The sequence below is a fragment of the Sturnus vulgaris genome, chromosome 1, assembly GCF_052056855.1.
Source record: "Sturnus vulgaris isolate bStuVul1 chromosome 1, bStuVul1.hap1, whole genome shotgun sequence".
Taxonomy (NCBI): Eukaryota; Metazoa; Chordata; class Aves; order Passeriformes; family Sturnidae; genus Sturnus; species Sturnus vulgaris.
The window spans coordinates 27,079,757-27,093,038 of record NC_142243.1 but is presented as its reverse complement, the minus strand read 5'-3'; the positions used below and the strand labels follow the sequence as shown (position 1 = coordinate 27,093,038).

General features: G+C 36.3%; 1 protein-coding gene across 1 annotated transcript in view; it reads left to right on the top strand.

Annotated features, from left to right (window-relative positions):
* THSD7A (thrombospondin type 1 domain containing 7A) overlaps positions 1-13,282 on the top strand; it is a 190,614-nt gene that overhangs the window by 84,682 nt on the left and 92,650 nt on the right. Inside the window, exons 3-6 of the mRNA XM_088162275.1 lie at positions 4,527-4,775; positions 6,350-6,531; positions 8,255-8,323; positions 12,036-12,191. Of these exons, the coding sequence (XP_088018401.1) occupies positions 4,527-4,775; positions 6,350-6,531; positions 8,255-8,323; positions 12,036-12,191 (656 nt within the window). The remainder of the gene's footprint in view (positions 1-4,526; positions 4,776-6,349; positions 6,532-8,254; positions 8,324-12,035; positions 12,192-13,282) is intronic.

Below are 13,282 nucleotides of genomic sequence, written 5' to 3'. Positions count from 1 at the left end.
TATAAGCTCTTAAGTGTAAAGATTCAGCTTGTGTTCCAAGATCTGTAAGCCATAGTTTGCTGGAAAAATATAGAGTGTCTTGGGATACTGTGACTGAGTACTTGCTGTCTTTCTATTTTTGCCCTTTATTTGCTACTGCCAAGGCAGTTTTCCTACTGCATGGATTATTAGTTAGTTAATAGAACCTCCCAGCCATTCTGATGCTGCTCTTCATCTTTCTCATTAGTTCTTCTTTCTAATTGGTAGTCTGGTCTGATATGGAGGAAACACCAGCAAAAGCAGAAAATCTCTTAGTTGTACAAGTTATATATGGAGTATGTTGATGCAACAAAGAGTCCTACTGCCTAGTTTAAAACCTGTTTATTTTTTCTATTCATCTTGCATCAGTCCTACTGTCATGCATTTGGCTTCATGAATGCTGTATGCATGGCTTTATCTATTGCAAAAATTTATTCTTGTCTAGTTGAGTTTGCAGAGAAGGAAATTCCAATGGTGTCTTCCATGACTTTTCTACACAACTAAAAAAAAACCTTTTGAGACTGAGATTATAAACACTCATACAGGTCATTGGCATATAAAATCACGTTTTCCTGACTTTTTAAAGTTGTAAAAGTAATTTTCATTCTCTAGTAGATCTTTAGAAAAATTCTCAGAAATATTTTTTTTTCCTCTTGACTAATCTAATTTTTTCACATCTTTTAAAGCTTATTTTAAGGAGGAGAGTTTTTTCAACTGCACAACTTGCTCATTTGTGCATGGGTACCATGGTGTAATTTGCTCCAGGCTTATGTCAACCTTTGTTCTCCCCATGTCTTTAGCCTTAATTATCCCATAAATTACTTTGAAATCCCTAGGCGTAACCTTCTTATCTTTAATTCTTAACTGATATTTAGTTTTTATTTATTGCTGCAGAACGTGAGTAGACACAAATTTTTGACCGCATGTCTTCAGAAGAGGCTGAGCAGTAATTATGTTCTTTAGGTTGTCCTTTGAACCAGCATTGCCTTTTTCTTTACTTCTTTTGTCTAATCTATGTCTTTGAGGTCAGAATAGGTTTATTGTTGACTTAATAGGAAGAGGGACCATTCATCCCCTGTGATGTTTTGTTTTGTTTGAGATTGCTTTCTCTCTCTGTTGTGTCATTTAAGTGCTTTTATACTTTTAAGCTTAATTTCCCCACTATATCTTTTTTCTGAAATGGTACTTTCTCAAACCACAGTCTTAGTTCGATTTGTATAATTCTTTCTTCCCTGCCAAAAAACTTGGGGCATTGTCCTTTGAATAGGTGCACTGGATTAACATGCTCAAACTTTACATATTACCCCTATGCTGCTGCTTCTTGTATCCAGTCTGCTCTATTGACTTTTAACAGCATTTTTATGTAACTCATGCTTTTCTTTGACCTTTCCAAGCAATTTTCTGGACACACCTATGGATGGTGAGGACTTATTTGTGTCCTCCCTATGCTTCTTGAATGGTTAACTTTGCATAGAATGTGTACTTAGAGGTTAGTCAAGGGCATGGAGATGTTTGGTGCAGAATTTCTAGTGAGTTGGGTGATACCATGAAATGAATGTTAATTTCTGGGGTTTTTTTCTGTTGTGTTACTTGCCCATTTTCCTTTTATCCCGTGAGAAGATTCACCCCAAGTCTGCATGACTAAACAAGACACATAAATCCATCAAAAAGTGCAGAGAGCTTTACATGAAAGTAATCTTTGCTTTCAGTCATTTGTGGAGATCAAATCTGTAGCACTAGGTACCAATCACAGAATAAACTATTTTGTTTAACAGACACATCCCCAGGTTTTGATTTAGAATCAGTCTGCTTTTTTCTTCTGGTAAAATAAAGTTTGAAGTATGTGATTTTTCCCTTCCTTACTTGGTTAGAGTACAACACATACTCTTCTACTGCCTGCAGTATGAAGGAAAACTCTTGATAGTGGCCACTTCCAGTTAGCTCTTACTGTTTCTCTAACTTGCTCAAAGAAAACCAAGTGTTAAAAGAACAAACAGCAGCTAATTTGCTTGTGTGACTCTTCTTTTTCTAATTGTAATTATGTCTTCCCTCTTACAAAATAATATGAAAGTATGCATAACAGAAAAGAGGTTGTGCAGTGGTGACTTACAGTATCAGTTTCTTGTTGGTGTTTATGTAGTACTGCAAGTGATGCATGATTTTAATAAGGAAATAAATAGATAACACACTTTACCTCTTGCTTGTCTCCCTAGTAATATTTATGTTCTGGTTACAGGAGCTTAAGAACATTCTTGTTTTATATTTAATTTTAAATTATTTTACAAGTACATACTTGAAGTGAGGCATCCTTTAACTCTATTGTTTTATTTTTGTTAAGGATTATAAATAAACAATGGAGTTAGTAACATGGTACAATTCTGTTTGAGTCTTCTTCATGCCCGCATAGGGAAATAATTAGTAACAAACATCAGACTTTCTCATGTAACACTTCTCCCAAATAAGTTTTGAAACAGATGCAAAGCCGATGGACTGTTACACTTCATTAGTTAACTTCTTCCCTCCTCACCAAAGCTACTTTGTGGTGCCAATTTTGTGCATGTTCCCTGGCAATATGCATCTATAATTAAACTCAGCCCCAGCCACAGTGCGTGTGGAGAGGTTGGCTTGCTCTGCCCTCAGAGGTGTCACATTGGATGGGAATTTGGGAGGGGAGGATACTTCAGCTGTTCTACAAAACAAATTGCAAATACTGCCCATGTTAGAAACCAAATGGAATGTATCTTTTCTCTAGTCATTAAAATGTGTCTTTGGGGGATCAATGGGTCTATATGTTTTGTCAAAGGTACAGAAAATTATATATTGATTTTGACAGTACCGTAGTCCTATGCCAGGTTTTTTCTCAAAACCTCTGAGAGTCTTTCTCCACAAACAGGATGTAGTGTCTGTCCTAAAGCAGAATAAAAATTGACTATCATGTATTAGGGTTTCCCCATCACCCCTACCTTTGACATAATGTTTTTATAAACTCCTACTGAGTAATCTCCTATGGTCTGTCAAGCCCAGGAGTGTCTCCACCTTATTGTCTCCAGTGGTAGAGGGAAATGCAATTTAAAGACCAAAAAAATGACACCTGACTGTCTTTTGCAGTTCATTCACTTTGTATTTCTCCAATATCCAAAATAAATGTTTTAGGCATGGTGGCTCACAGATTCATCAGCCTCTTTCTGGACATGCTGACACTCTCTCCACAACCAGGATCTTCTAGCAAGATGTAGAATTGGTCCGTTTCTTGTCCATATAATGCTTTCATTTATTGTGTTTTTAAATCTCCCATATTCATCAAGTACCCCTAGTTCTATTACAAAATTTTGTAAATAGAGGTTCAAAATTATATTGGATACATGGGTAGGGCCAAATTTTGTATAGCAGTGAAATACTTGTAAATTTTCATTTTTCTGTATTATTTCTTATTCTTTTAAAGGGAAAAAACAAGCCTTTGTTGGATAGTTTATAGGCCTGGTATTGAACAGAGCATTTAATTGTGCTACTTGCATGATCAGTAAATATTTTTCCTGTCTATTTAACTGCCTCAGAAGCCAGATTTTTATTCCAACCCATACATGATAAAAAAGAAGTCTGTGTTGTAATTGTAATTAAGGAGTTAAAGTTATGTTTAATTTAACTGTAGTTTACCATCTCTATTTCTCATTTTTCTATTGTGAATCAAACTTTTTAATAGAAATGTTTGGTTTTAGTTAGAATATAAAATTTAAAATGAAGAGTGATTTATAGGAGGAAAATCTTGCTGACAAGCTATGTAATATGTGAATGAAGCAATCAGATAGAAAATGGAAATTAAATTATAGCCTTAATAAGGACTAGGAAATAAGTACTAAGGGTAGCAGGGAAGATTTCACTTTAGGTTAGAGATCATTCCCTGTTTGGACCATGAGGCATCACTGTGGCAATATACCATCTATTAACAAAGTAAGTTATTAGTGACCAGGCATTCAGTATGTTTGCCACTGTGTTTTTAAACCATTTGTGGTCTGGAAATTATGAGAAGATGATACTGAGTATTTTGTTCTCTGCAAAAACACTTTTAGTCATCTTGATTTTTGATCCTCCCTTTCTTGGAACATAATTCCAAGAGAAAAAGAGAGTATACCTAAAAATAAAAGAGAAGAAATGAAAAATGTATGCATTTCCTCTGCTGTGCTTCTATACATGTAAGAAGACTTAGATTTTAATTTTATTTACCGATATGGCAATACTAGTAATTTTTTACTATAGAAAATTTTGTCGGTTTTGAGTCACTTTTGCCAAAAGCCCTTTTGGCCAGCTTTTTGGGATCAAATAAATGTGGAGTCTGTAAGTCAAGAGTATCTCTGAATTTTATACTGGTGAATAATCTACATGCAGTAAAACTTAACAGCTTTAAAAATATTTACTGACTTTCATATAACCATTGACAGTGTTTTTGCTGTAGGAATTCATGACTGTCTATGGATGTGTGTGCTAAAAACTGTAACACTCTCTTATTACAGCTTCTGCAATCAGGAAAAGCTGCCCATCACATTTCAGTCCTGTGTGATCACGAAGGAGTGCCAGGTGTCAGAGTGGTCAGAATGGACCCCCTGCTCCAAAACCTGCTTTGACATGACAACCCCTAAAGGGAATCGTACAAGATCACGGACCATTAAGCAGCTCCCTGTTGGCAGTGAAAGTGAATGCCCACAATTAGAAGAAGCAGAGCAGTGTGTTTCCCAAGGAGATGGCGTAGCACCCTGCATTACGTAAGTTTGGTTCATTTCAGTTCCCCATTACTAACGTGAACAATTTCAATTCAGCGTACAGGGCTGTTGATGGAATATCAGCCAAACTATTACTAAAGAAATAATAGGTAGGACTTTACCTTTTTTTCTTTATCCTTGGTTATTCAGTGTTCTTGAAAGCTCAAAGTCTGCAAATAGCTCCCATTGTAGTGTAACCAGTTCCTTATCTAAATACAGGAATAATAATAATATATTGAAATTATATTTTCATTCATTTCAGTTTTTAAAAGGCGATATTTGCACATATGCAGATTCAGGCAAGATGAAAATAAATTAATTGTATTGATTTTTCAGCAATCTTTTCCCTACGTAACATTTCTACCAGAATCACTGTTTTCTGAATTTCTTGTCTGTTTGCAGACCGAGCATTAAACACAGGAAAGGGGTGATAAACATGTGGTTAGCTAACAGACTATCTTAGTGAAACTTGTATCCAGCACAACAAAGGCATTACTGGGCCACAGATGGCAAGTGGGAGAGGCTAACAGTTGCAGCATATAAAGTTTAGGAGAAAGGAAAGCGAGCACTTCACAATTCAAGAGGTTGCTGTAATCCTTATCTAATCAAAATTAATATTAAAGTTCCCAACTCTGTTTTTTCTTTCTCAAACTAAGAACTAGGGTCTGGAGAAATGTCACTTGATGTTACGCATCTTTGACTGTGGTATATATTTTTCATTTAAGAGTTGAAATATCATCTTTCTTTATCTCCATATCTTTAGCTGCATTAGGAAGCACTTTGCTTTATTTAGCTTGAAAGTACTTGTTAGGTAGGGAATTCTGTGGCATTTCTTGCAGTTCATAATCCCGATTGGGGTTTTAACTGTGAGTCAAAGATCTTCTTTCCTGTGTATTCACTGATTAGGAAGCTTCCAGCTTCTCATCATTCATCAGTACCCAGCAGGGATGCTTCAGTACTGCAGAACGATCTTCCTTTTAACTGTGAAGAAAATAACTTACTGGGAAGTTTTTCTATAGTCATAATAAAAAATAAAATTATAGTTTCACCTTGATATCCAGAAGAAACTTTTGTGTCTCCTACCAAAGATAATAGGCTTTTTAGTTATTTGATGGAGGGGGAAGAGGAGGATGTGAGGTTTTTCCCTCATTTTATGGCTCTTATGTTTCTCAGCATTCGCATCTCTTTCGTATTTTGGATTTTGTTTATGTAAATTGTCAAGCTCTAAACAAATGCTGAGAGTCACAATCTTGAAAGTTAACTTATCTGAATATGGACTATATGCCTCTGTATATCAGGTTTTTCTTCCCTCGACTAAAATATTTATATGTCTAGTGTGTTTCAGGAATTGAACAGAAAAGATCCTCCTAAAGAAAAATTATTTTAAAAATAAATAATACAAAAAAGTTTCTATACACATAAAATTCAAGATTTAATGCACCTTTGTGTGCAAGAAATTGTGCTCAGACCCTTTATGAAATTAACGAGGTTACTGAGGTGTTACAGCTTGTATAATTTAATACTGTGTCAAATGGCTTCCTGATTTCTAAAGAACCAATCAACCAAATTTGATCCAGGTATGGCTGGCGGACCACAGAGTGGACAGAATGCCGTGTGGATCCTCTCCTGAGCCAGCAGGACAAGAGGCGAGGAAATCAGACAGCGCTGTGTGGAGGTGGCATTCAAACCAGGGAGGTGTACTGTGTGCAAGCTAATGAAAATCTCCTCTCCTACCTAAATACCCTCAAGGATAAAGAAGGTAAATTTGATTCAATTGCAATTAAATTAGTGTGAAATCAGAGCATGTCAGCATTCCAGAGCACTTTCATAGCCTTTGTGTTCTGTCATGAGTGCCTCCTTACCTTGTGAGTTACTGCTATTTTTAAATTCAGATGAAAATGCTTAATTGCTGTAGCAGAGATTTCATTATCTATGCTGCAAATGTAGATTCCAAATATAAATTCCTACAAATTACTATTTCTTAGTGTCTACTGAAAAATACTGTGCAGGATACCTTTCCACATATATATCATATATGCATACCTTTCCATAAGAAAGAACATGAAAAGGTGGGTCAAAAGTCCTACATTGTTTTTTCTTTTTTTCATCTACTGTAAATTTCTTGTGTGTCCTTCATCTGGGTGATGAACTTGTACTGTTTGATGTGCAGATGGAATATGTCAATTCTGGCATGTAAGCTCAATATAGAAAAATGTAAAAATATGATTAGATTTCATTCTCAGGGATTTTTTCCCCTTTATTTGGTCAAGTTTTTAAGTAGCTTTCAGGACTTCATGCCAATATAATTTCATGGGTTTATTTACCTAACTGAAAGAGAGAAGAGATTATTCCTTGTCACTGTTGGAGCCTGTACATCTTCTTAAGAGAGAATAACTTAGAACACAAAATCTTTAATTCATCTGGTAATCTACATGCTTTAGAATAACACTTGAGTAGTTTACATCTACTACTGTATAGTAATGTAGCACTATTGTTTCAGAAATCAGTGAATTAAACTAAATACATTTAGCTTTTGAATTAAATTTTATCCTCCACCTTTTCGTAAAAACACACGTTATTTTAAATAAATACAGTCACATACTTCAGGAAAATCAACATCAATATGCAAATCCTATGTAATACCACATTTTGTCCAGGGCTGGCCAAACAGCAGACTAGGGAGGTTCCTGCTGTGGTTTAAAGGTACTCTCAAACTTGCCGTGGAGGTAGAGTTAGTGGGGAATGTTAATGCCAACATCCATTTTAGCGTGACTGCTCAGATCAGTAGGGTGTGACTTGTGAGCTCTGCAGCCCCACATCTGTATTTATTAAAGAAGCAGCTTTCAAGCCCCTTTGTCTTATGCAAATCAGCTCTGCCCAAGGGCTTTTAGTAAATCGCCTCTGCTGAACAAAGTTTAGATACCTCTGCCGTAGTGTGAACTACAAAAACCTCCCAGCTAAGGAGAGGTAACAATAAAACCAGTGGCAGCTTACAGTTCAGAATGATGATTAGGATTTTGGTAGGCTGTGAAGTCTCGCCAGATTAGGCGTGTGTGAAATTTACCCTTATCAGACTGTGACAGGAATACATGGAGCCCATCAGGAGGTAATCTCTGCAGGCTCCTGAAAGCTGATTAAAATGTAACTAGTCTTTGGATGCATAAACATGAGAACAGTTTTTCAAGAGCTCAAACTGGGAGTGAAGTGGTTCTTAGTTTAAAAAGGAGCTCTGGGCCGTTTCCACATTATGGATCAGATTTTCAGAAGAGGTGCTTCTCTGCTCATCCTCCTTCTCTCTCTCATCATAGAATAGGAAACGATGAGTAATTTGAGGATGGGAAAAAGCCAGGGCACACACCCACCAGATTATGCTGTGGGGAAACGCCTTCATCTCAGTGTAGTTTACTGTTGGTTGTAGCAAATGCTGTCTTGTTAAGACTGCTCTAAAGACCTGCATTCTCATATACTCCCTGTTATTTCAGAAAGTCAGTCACAGAGCAAGTCGAAGGCTAGTGCTGCACCTCTGCTATCAATCACTTTTGAAATAACAGGTAGGTAAATTCAGGCCTCCAACCTGACCTTGTCATTAAGAGCATGCAAAGGAGGCAACGTCCCTTTTAGGGGACCTTGTTTGCTATGTGTGCGATTAACATGTTTATGTGTAGTTAAGTGCTTATATGGATGTGAGCATTCTCAGGAAATTTCAGGTCGGTTTGAGAGTGACAGGCCAAAATTCAAACTAATGAAGTTCGTGAGCCAGCTGGGATGCTGGAACAGTTGCCTGCTCCACTCCTGAACCGTTTTAACTAGTGACTGCTTTTCCTCTCACTTCTGAGCCCTGGTTCTGCAGCTTTCATCATAGCTGCTGTTTTCAGTCCCTTCTGTAGATTTAAAAAACCAAGTTAGGCCTCTGGTAAGAATTTGAACTTCTAATACTTAGCTGAACCAGTATCCCTCATGCCATTCAGGTCAATAGGGAGAAGAAGGAGCATTGGTTGTAGTAGTTAAGCAGTGGCAATCAAGTTTCCTGGAGGCCACAGTCATTCTGCCATTTACTTGCCCCTGACTTAAATTGTTTCATCTCTATTCACCTGCTTGACTGGTTTAGTCATGAAGTTTCTCTTACTATATGAAGTGGACTGTTTCATCTTATTCTGAGTACCTTGAAAACCCTCAATGTAGAATAAAGAGGAGGAAAGTTCCTTTGCAGGCATAAATTTATTCTACATCTGCAAATACACATTCATTGCCCTATTAAACACAGAGGAACTGCTTACATGCGTGGAATTGTGGCATTTCTCAGAGCATAATGTTCTGAATTATTGAATGTTTTTTGATGAGAGGATTCAGCATTATAGAAAATGAGAAGAAAATATGTTATTTAATTGTTGGTCATAATGTGTTTTGGGCTTGGGTTTTTCTTGGGGTTTTTGAGTGAGAGTACTTGGAGAAATGTCTTTGTGTTGTATACTATGAAACCAGTGTGACAAATGACCAGAAATATGAAGCTGTGTCTGCTTACACGGATATAAATATAAATATAAATTCGATCTCTTTGCCAGCCTGGTCATTACTGGGCACTAGTCTCTTCAGGGTCTTTAGAGAAAGACAGAGAGTTTGATATCTTGATAAATGCAGCAAATGCATAAAAGCAGAACTATTCTTTTTCTTTTCAGCTGTTTTTAAAATGCAGTAATTCCAGGAGGTGTTTTCAAAGAATATAATTATATTCAACTAAAATTTCCTAATATAGAAGGTGATTTGAGGAATGGATAATTAAATCTTACTTTAGCTTTTAGGTTGCTACCCTCAAACCTGAAATTCCTTGAAAACTGAATCTAATTTATTAGTTAGGTCGAAGGAGAAAGATTATGAAAATGCATTAACTTTTCTTTCTATTTTTGGTCCAAAATTTGGTCAAATTTCACATAGATCTTGTAGTATTACACACAGTCTAATTGGCATTTAACATTACTTCTAAGGAATAAAGAACAATCTTTATTGCTGACACAAGACAGTATGGAAGGACAGAGGTAAAATAAGGTTTTAAACTGTAAATATATTCTTCCAGTATCATCTCAGAGTGTCTTTGCTAAACAATAAGCATCAAAGCCTATGCTCAATCATACTTTTGTGATGCTGAAAGAAATTAATTTAAATTCATGGGAACAAGATGAACATAAGATGCCCAGGCAAAGCTGTTTTCTTATTTTACTGTCATCTCAAAAAAAGAATTCTGAGTAATCCTGCATGAAATTCATCCTAAGTGCTCAGTGATGAAAACCTTTTTTAATAACCTGAAATAGAATTTTTCTGTCCTGTGGTTGAGTTCTTTTGTTGTAAAAGCAAAATATAAGAGATAGCATTTGTACATCACTTAGGTCTAAAAGCAGAATTTGAAAAGCATTTTGGCATATTTAAAGATTTATTAATACCTGTGATATGAAAAATCTGCTACTGCTAAAAGCTTCCTGATTAAAGTTCTTTTTTATTTTTCTGAGTAAAATTCCCTGAACTAGTGTGATAAGTTCTTTATCATGATGAAGCATGAAATTCCTCAGAGCACTTCCTCTATTCCCTGAAGCAAGACTGTATCTCAGGGGTATGATTGGCCCTTAATTTCAACTGTCTCACTTGGGCAATTCCCCAGTTAAATCAAGGTTAGAAATGTATGGATAGCAGTTACTTACTGTTTCTTTTTTTATTAGAAGCTATTCAATAAAAATTGAACAATTTGTATTCAATACAATTCAACAATTCAGGCAAATTATGTTTACTTATATCCACTTTCTACACCAAATAGGCATATCATGTTGATTATTATGCATGTTAGGTATGCATGCCAAACACTGTAAAGTTCAATGATATGTCATAAAATTTAATTTCAACGTAGCATTATGCAGATGTTGGAGTATTAGGCTTTATATTTGTTTCAAGAGATTGGTGAACTAGAGGCAGTAATATTAAATGACTATCTGCCACCTTCATGCCTTGATTATGTGGAGCAACACATCGTAAAACTGTGCCAAAAGAGGCAACGTTGAAAACCAGAATTGGGTGAGGATTTTTCATTCCATTTTCCCCTTAAAAAAGTGAGACTTGGATGCTTTTTCTGAAACTCTAAAGATCACCTGCTTGGAAAATCTGAATGGAAATACATGCACACATGTTTACAAGCTTGACTGTACTTTAACAGCCTGGTGTTTACTTTTGTATTCTATAAGTGGTTATTGATCTCATCTTTCAGAAAGATATTTTGTCACATACTGTATTTATTTAATCTGAAAATCTTTCCATCAAGAGTGGTGACAACAATTAATGATGTAACTCCCCCATGAAAAAAAATACCGAATAGAATGAGTGTCTTTTTAGTTATGGAATTTCATTTTTCCTCAATCAACGAAAGTGAAATAAAGTGGCAGACTTCTCCTTTGCTTACTGTAATATTTTGTCAAGTCCTGTATTATGAAAGAGAATTAAAAATCTTGCTTTCAGTGAAATGGTACATTTTCAATTAGAGTGCTGTGTCTTACTCTGGTACATTATAGAATTGTCCTGTTTTATTATATTAATAAAAATTTTAAAAATACTGTCTTGTGCAGTTTTTACAGCTACATATATACATTATATATACATATTTGTAGACATATATATATATAACAAATACAAACCATATATATATCTGAAACAAAGCCTTTCTTGAGCTAAAGTTGCTGCTGCACAAATCTTACTGCTGAGTGTGCACTCGATGGTCTTTAGAGTAAAAGAAAAAAGGTTTTTGCCATAATTTTAGCTGTGTTTCAGGTTAAAGCTTAAAAGTAATCTTTTAAATATTAATTAACCAGGCCTTTGAAGTTATAGTATCATATAGCTTACATATACAAGTGCAAAGGGGTTTATGGAGCTTTTTGTTCAGTTTGTTAAGAGAAGAAGTGATGAGATAGCACAACACAAATTTATGCAGAGTGCAAAGTGAACAATTGTTGTAGGGTGTAATTTACCCCTCAAAGGAAAGGACAGGGTCTGAGGGGGTACTGCAATATCTACAGTCTTCCCATCTCCACACAATGGGATTTGACTTTGTTCATGCAAAGAGTAAACTGACCTCCATTCAATTTTTTTCAAGGCAGGCATTTTTCCATCACGTCATCAGATTAAAAGGATGAGCTAGCAGCCTTTCTGACTGAAGGCTAGTTCTGTACTGTTAGAGCTGAGGATCACGACCAGTGACATATGAGAAATATTTTAACTTTGTTTTGGCAGCTTCAAGGCCAGTAGACCGTAAACTGTGCACAGGACCTCTTCCCAGCACCTCCCAGCTGTGCCATGTTCCCTGTCCTACGGAGTGCGAGACGTCGGCATGGTCAGCCTGGGGACCCTGCACCTATGAAAGCTGTGAAGACCCTCAGGCCAAGAAGGGTATGTAAAAATTCAGCAGAGCCTTTTAATGGTTTTATTTACTGTTCCTAAGTCACTAGGTTATGCAAGCACACTAAATTTGGTAGCAAGAAGTGTGTATCTAGTGCCTCTGGGCATCAAAATAAAGTCATTGAATTAGGACTAAAAATACTATAAATTTGACAAAATATGGATGATTTGACGTCACTGTTCCACCAAAGGTAGTAAAAATGTAGCCTGTTTACTAGGCTCTCAAGATCAGTTTGGGTTTTTGCTGGTCAATTCCAGTTTCAAAATTTCCTCTCAGATTGAAAGGGATACAGTCAGTGTGTTCAAATCACAATTTTGGCACCTTCTCAAAAGGAGGATGGAAGCCTCCTTTGAGGTGTGTAGCATGCAAGGCACTCAAAAATTTACAGTTCAGTAATAGCTTAAGAATTCACCATTAGAGCATAAAGCATGATCTGACAAGGAGGATGGCACCATTCACTGTTGGTACGTGGTGCTGTTTTACTTATGACATATGTGCGGGTTTCAATTCCAGCATGTTTTACAACTTATTGCCATGCAGAACAGATTGTAGTAACCTGACATCAAAATAGGAAAGCAAGAATACAGTGACAGGGACCTCATGTTAGAAGTCTGTGAGCTTCTGGCTATAAATGAGAAAAACTGGCCTAGTCATTGCTGCAAAGTGATTATCTGATAAAAGTTGGGAATACAGACTTGATTTCTTGATTGAAAACAGTCGTAAGAAAGGGCAGCCACATATGTCCACTGGAAGGAGCAACCGTGATTACTATGTTTGCTTAGCCGGATCTTTCTGGCATACTGCTAGCTACACTTCTGTCTGGGCAGCAATAATACAAGTCTAAGACTGTTTTGTGGAACTCTGACCCAACTGTGATCAGTTCAAGAAGGGAAAAGCAGTTCACTGTGCAAATCTATCGGATTAAGTCTCCTCTAACTACAGCTGTCAAGTAGTCTGCTATTTCTTTTGCTGTTCCATCCCTGAAAGATTTGCTACATTTTCAGGGGTAAAATTTAGGTTTGTGAGACTGATTTGGACATCTGTCTAATAGAAATACATTAGGATGTACTTTGTTCGAGCC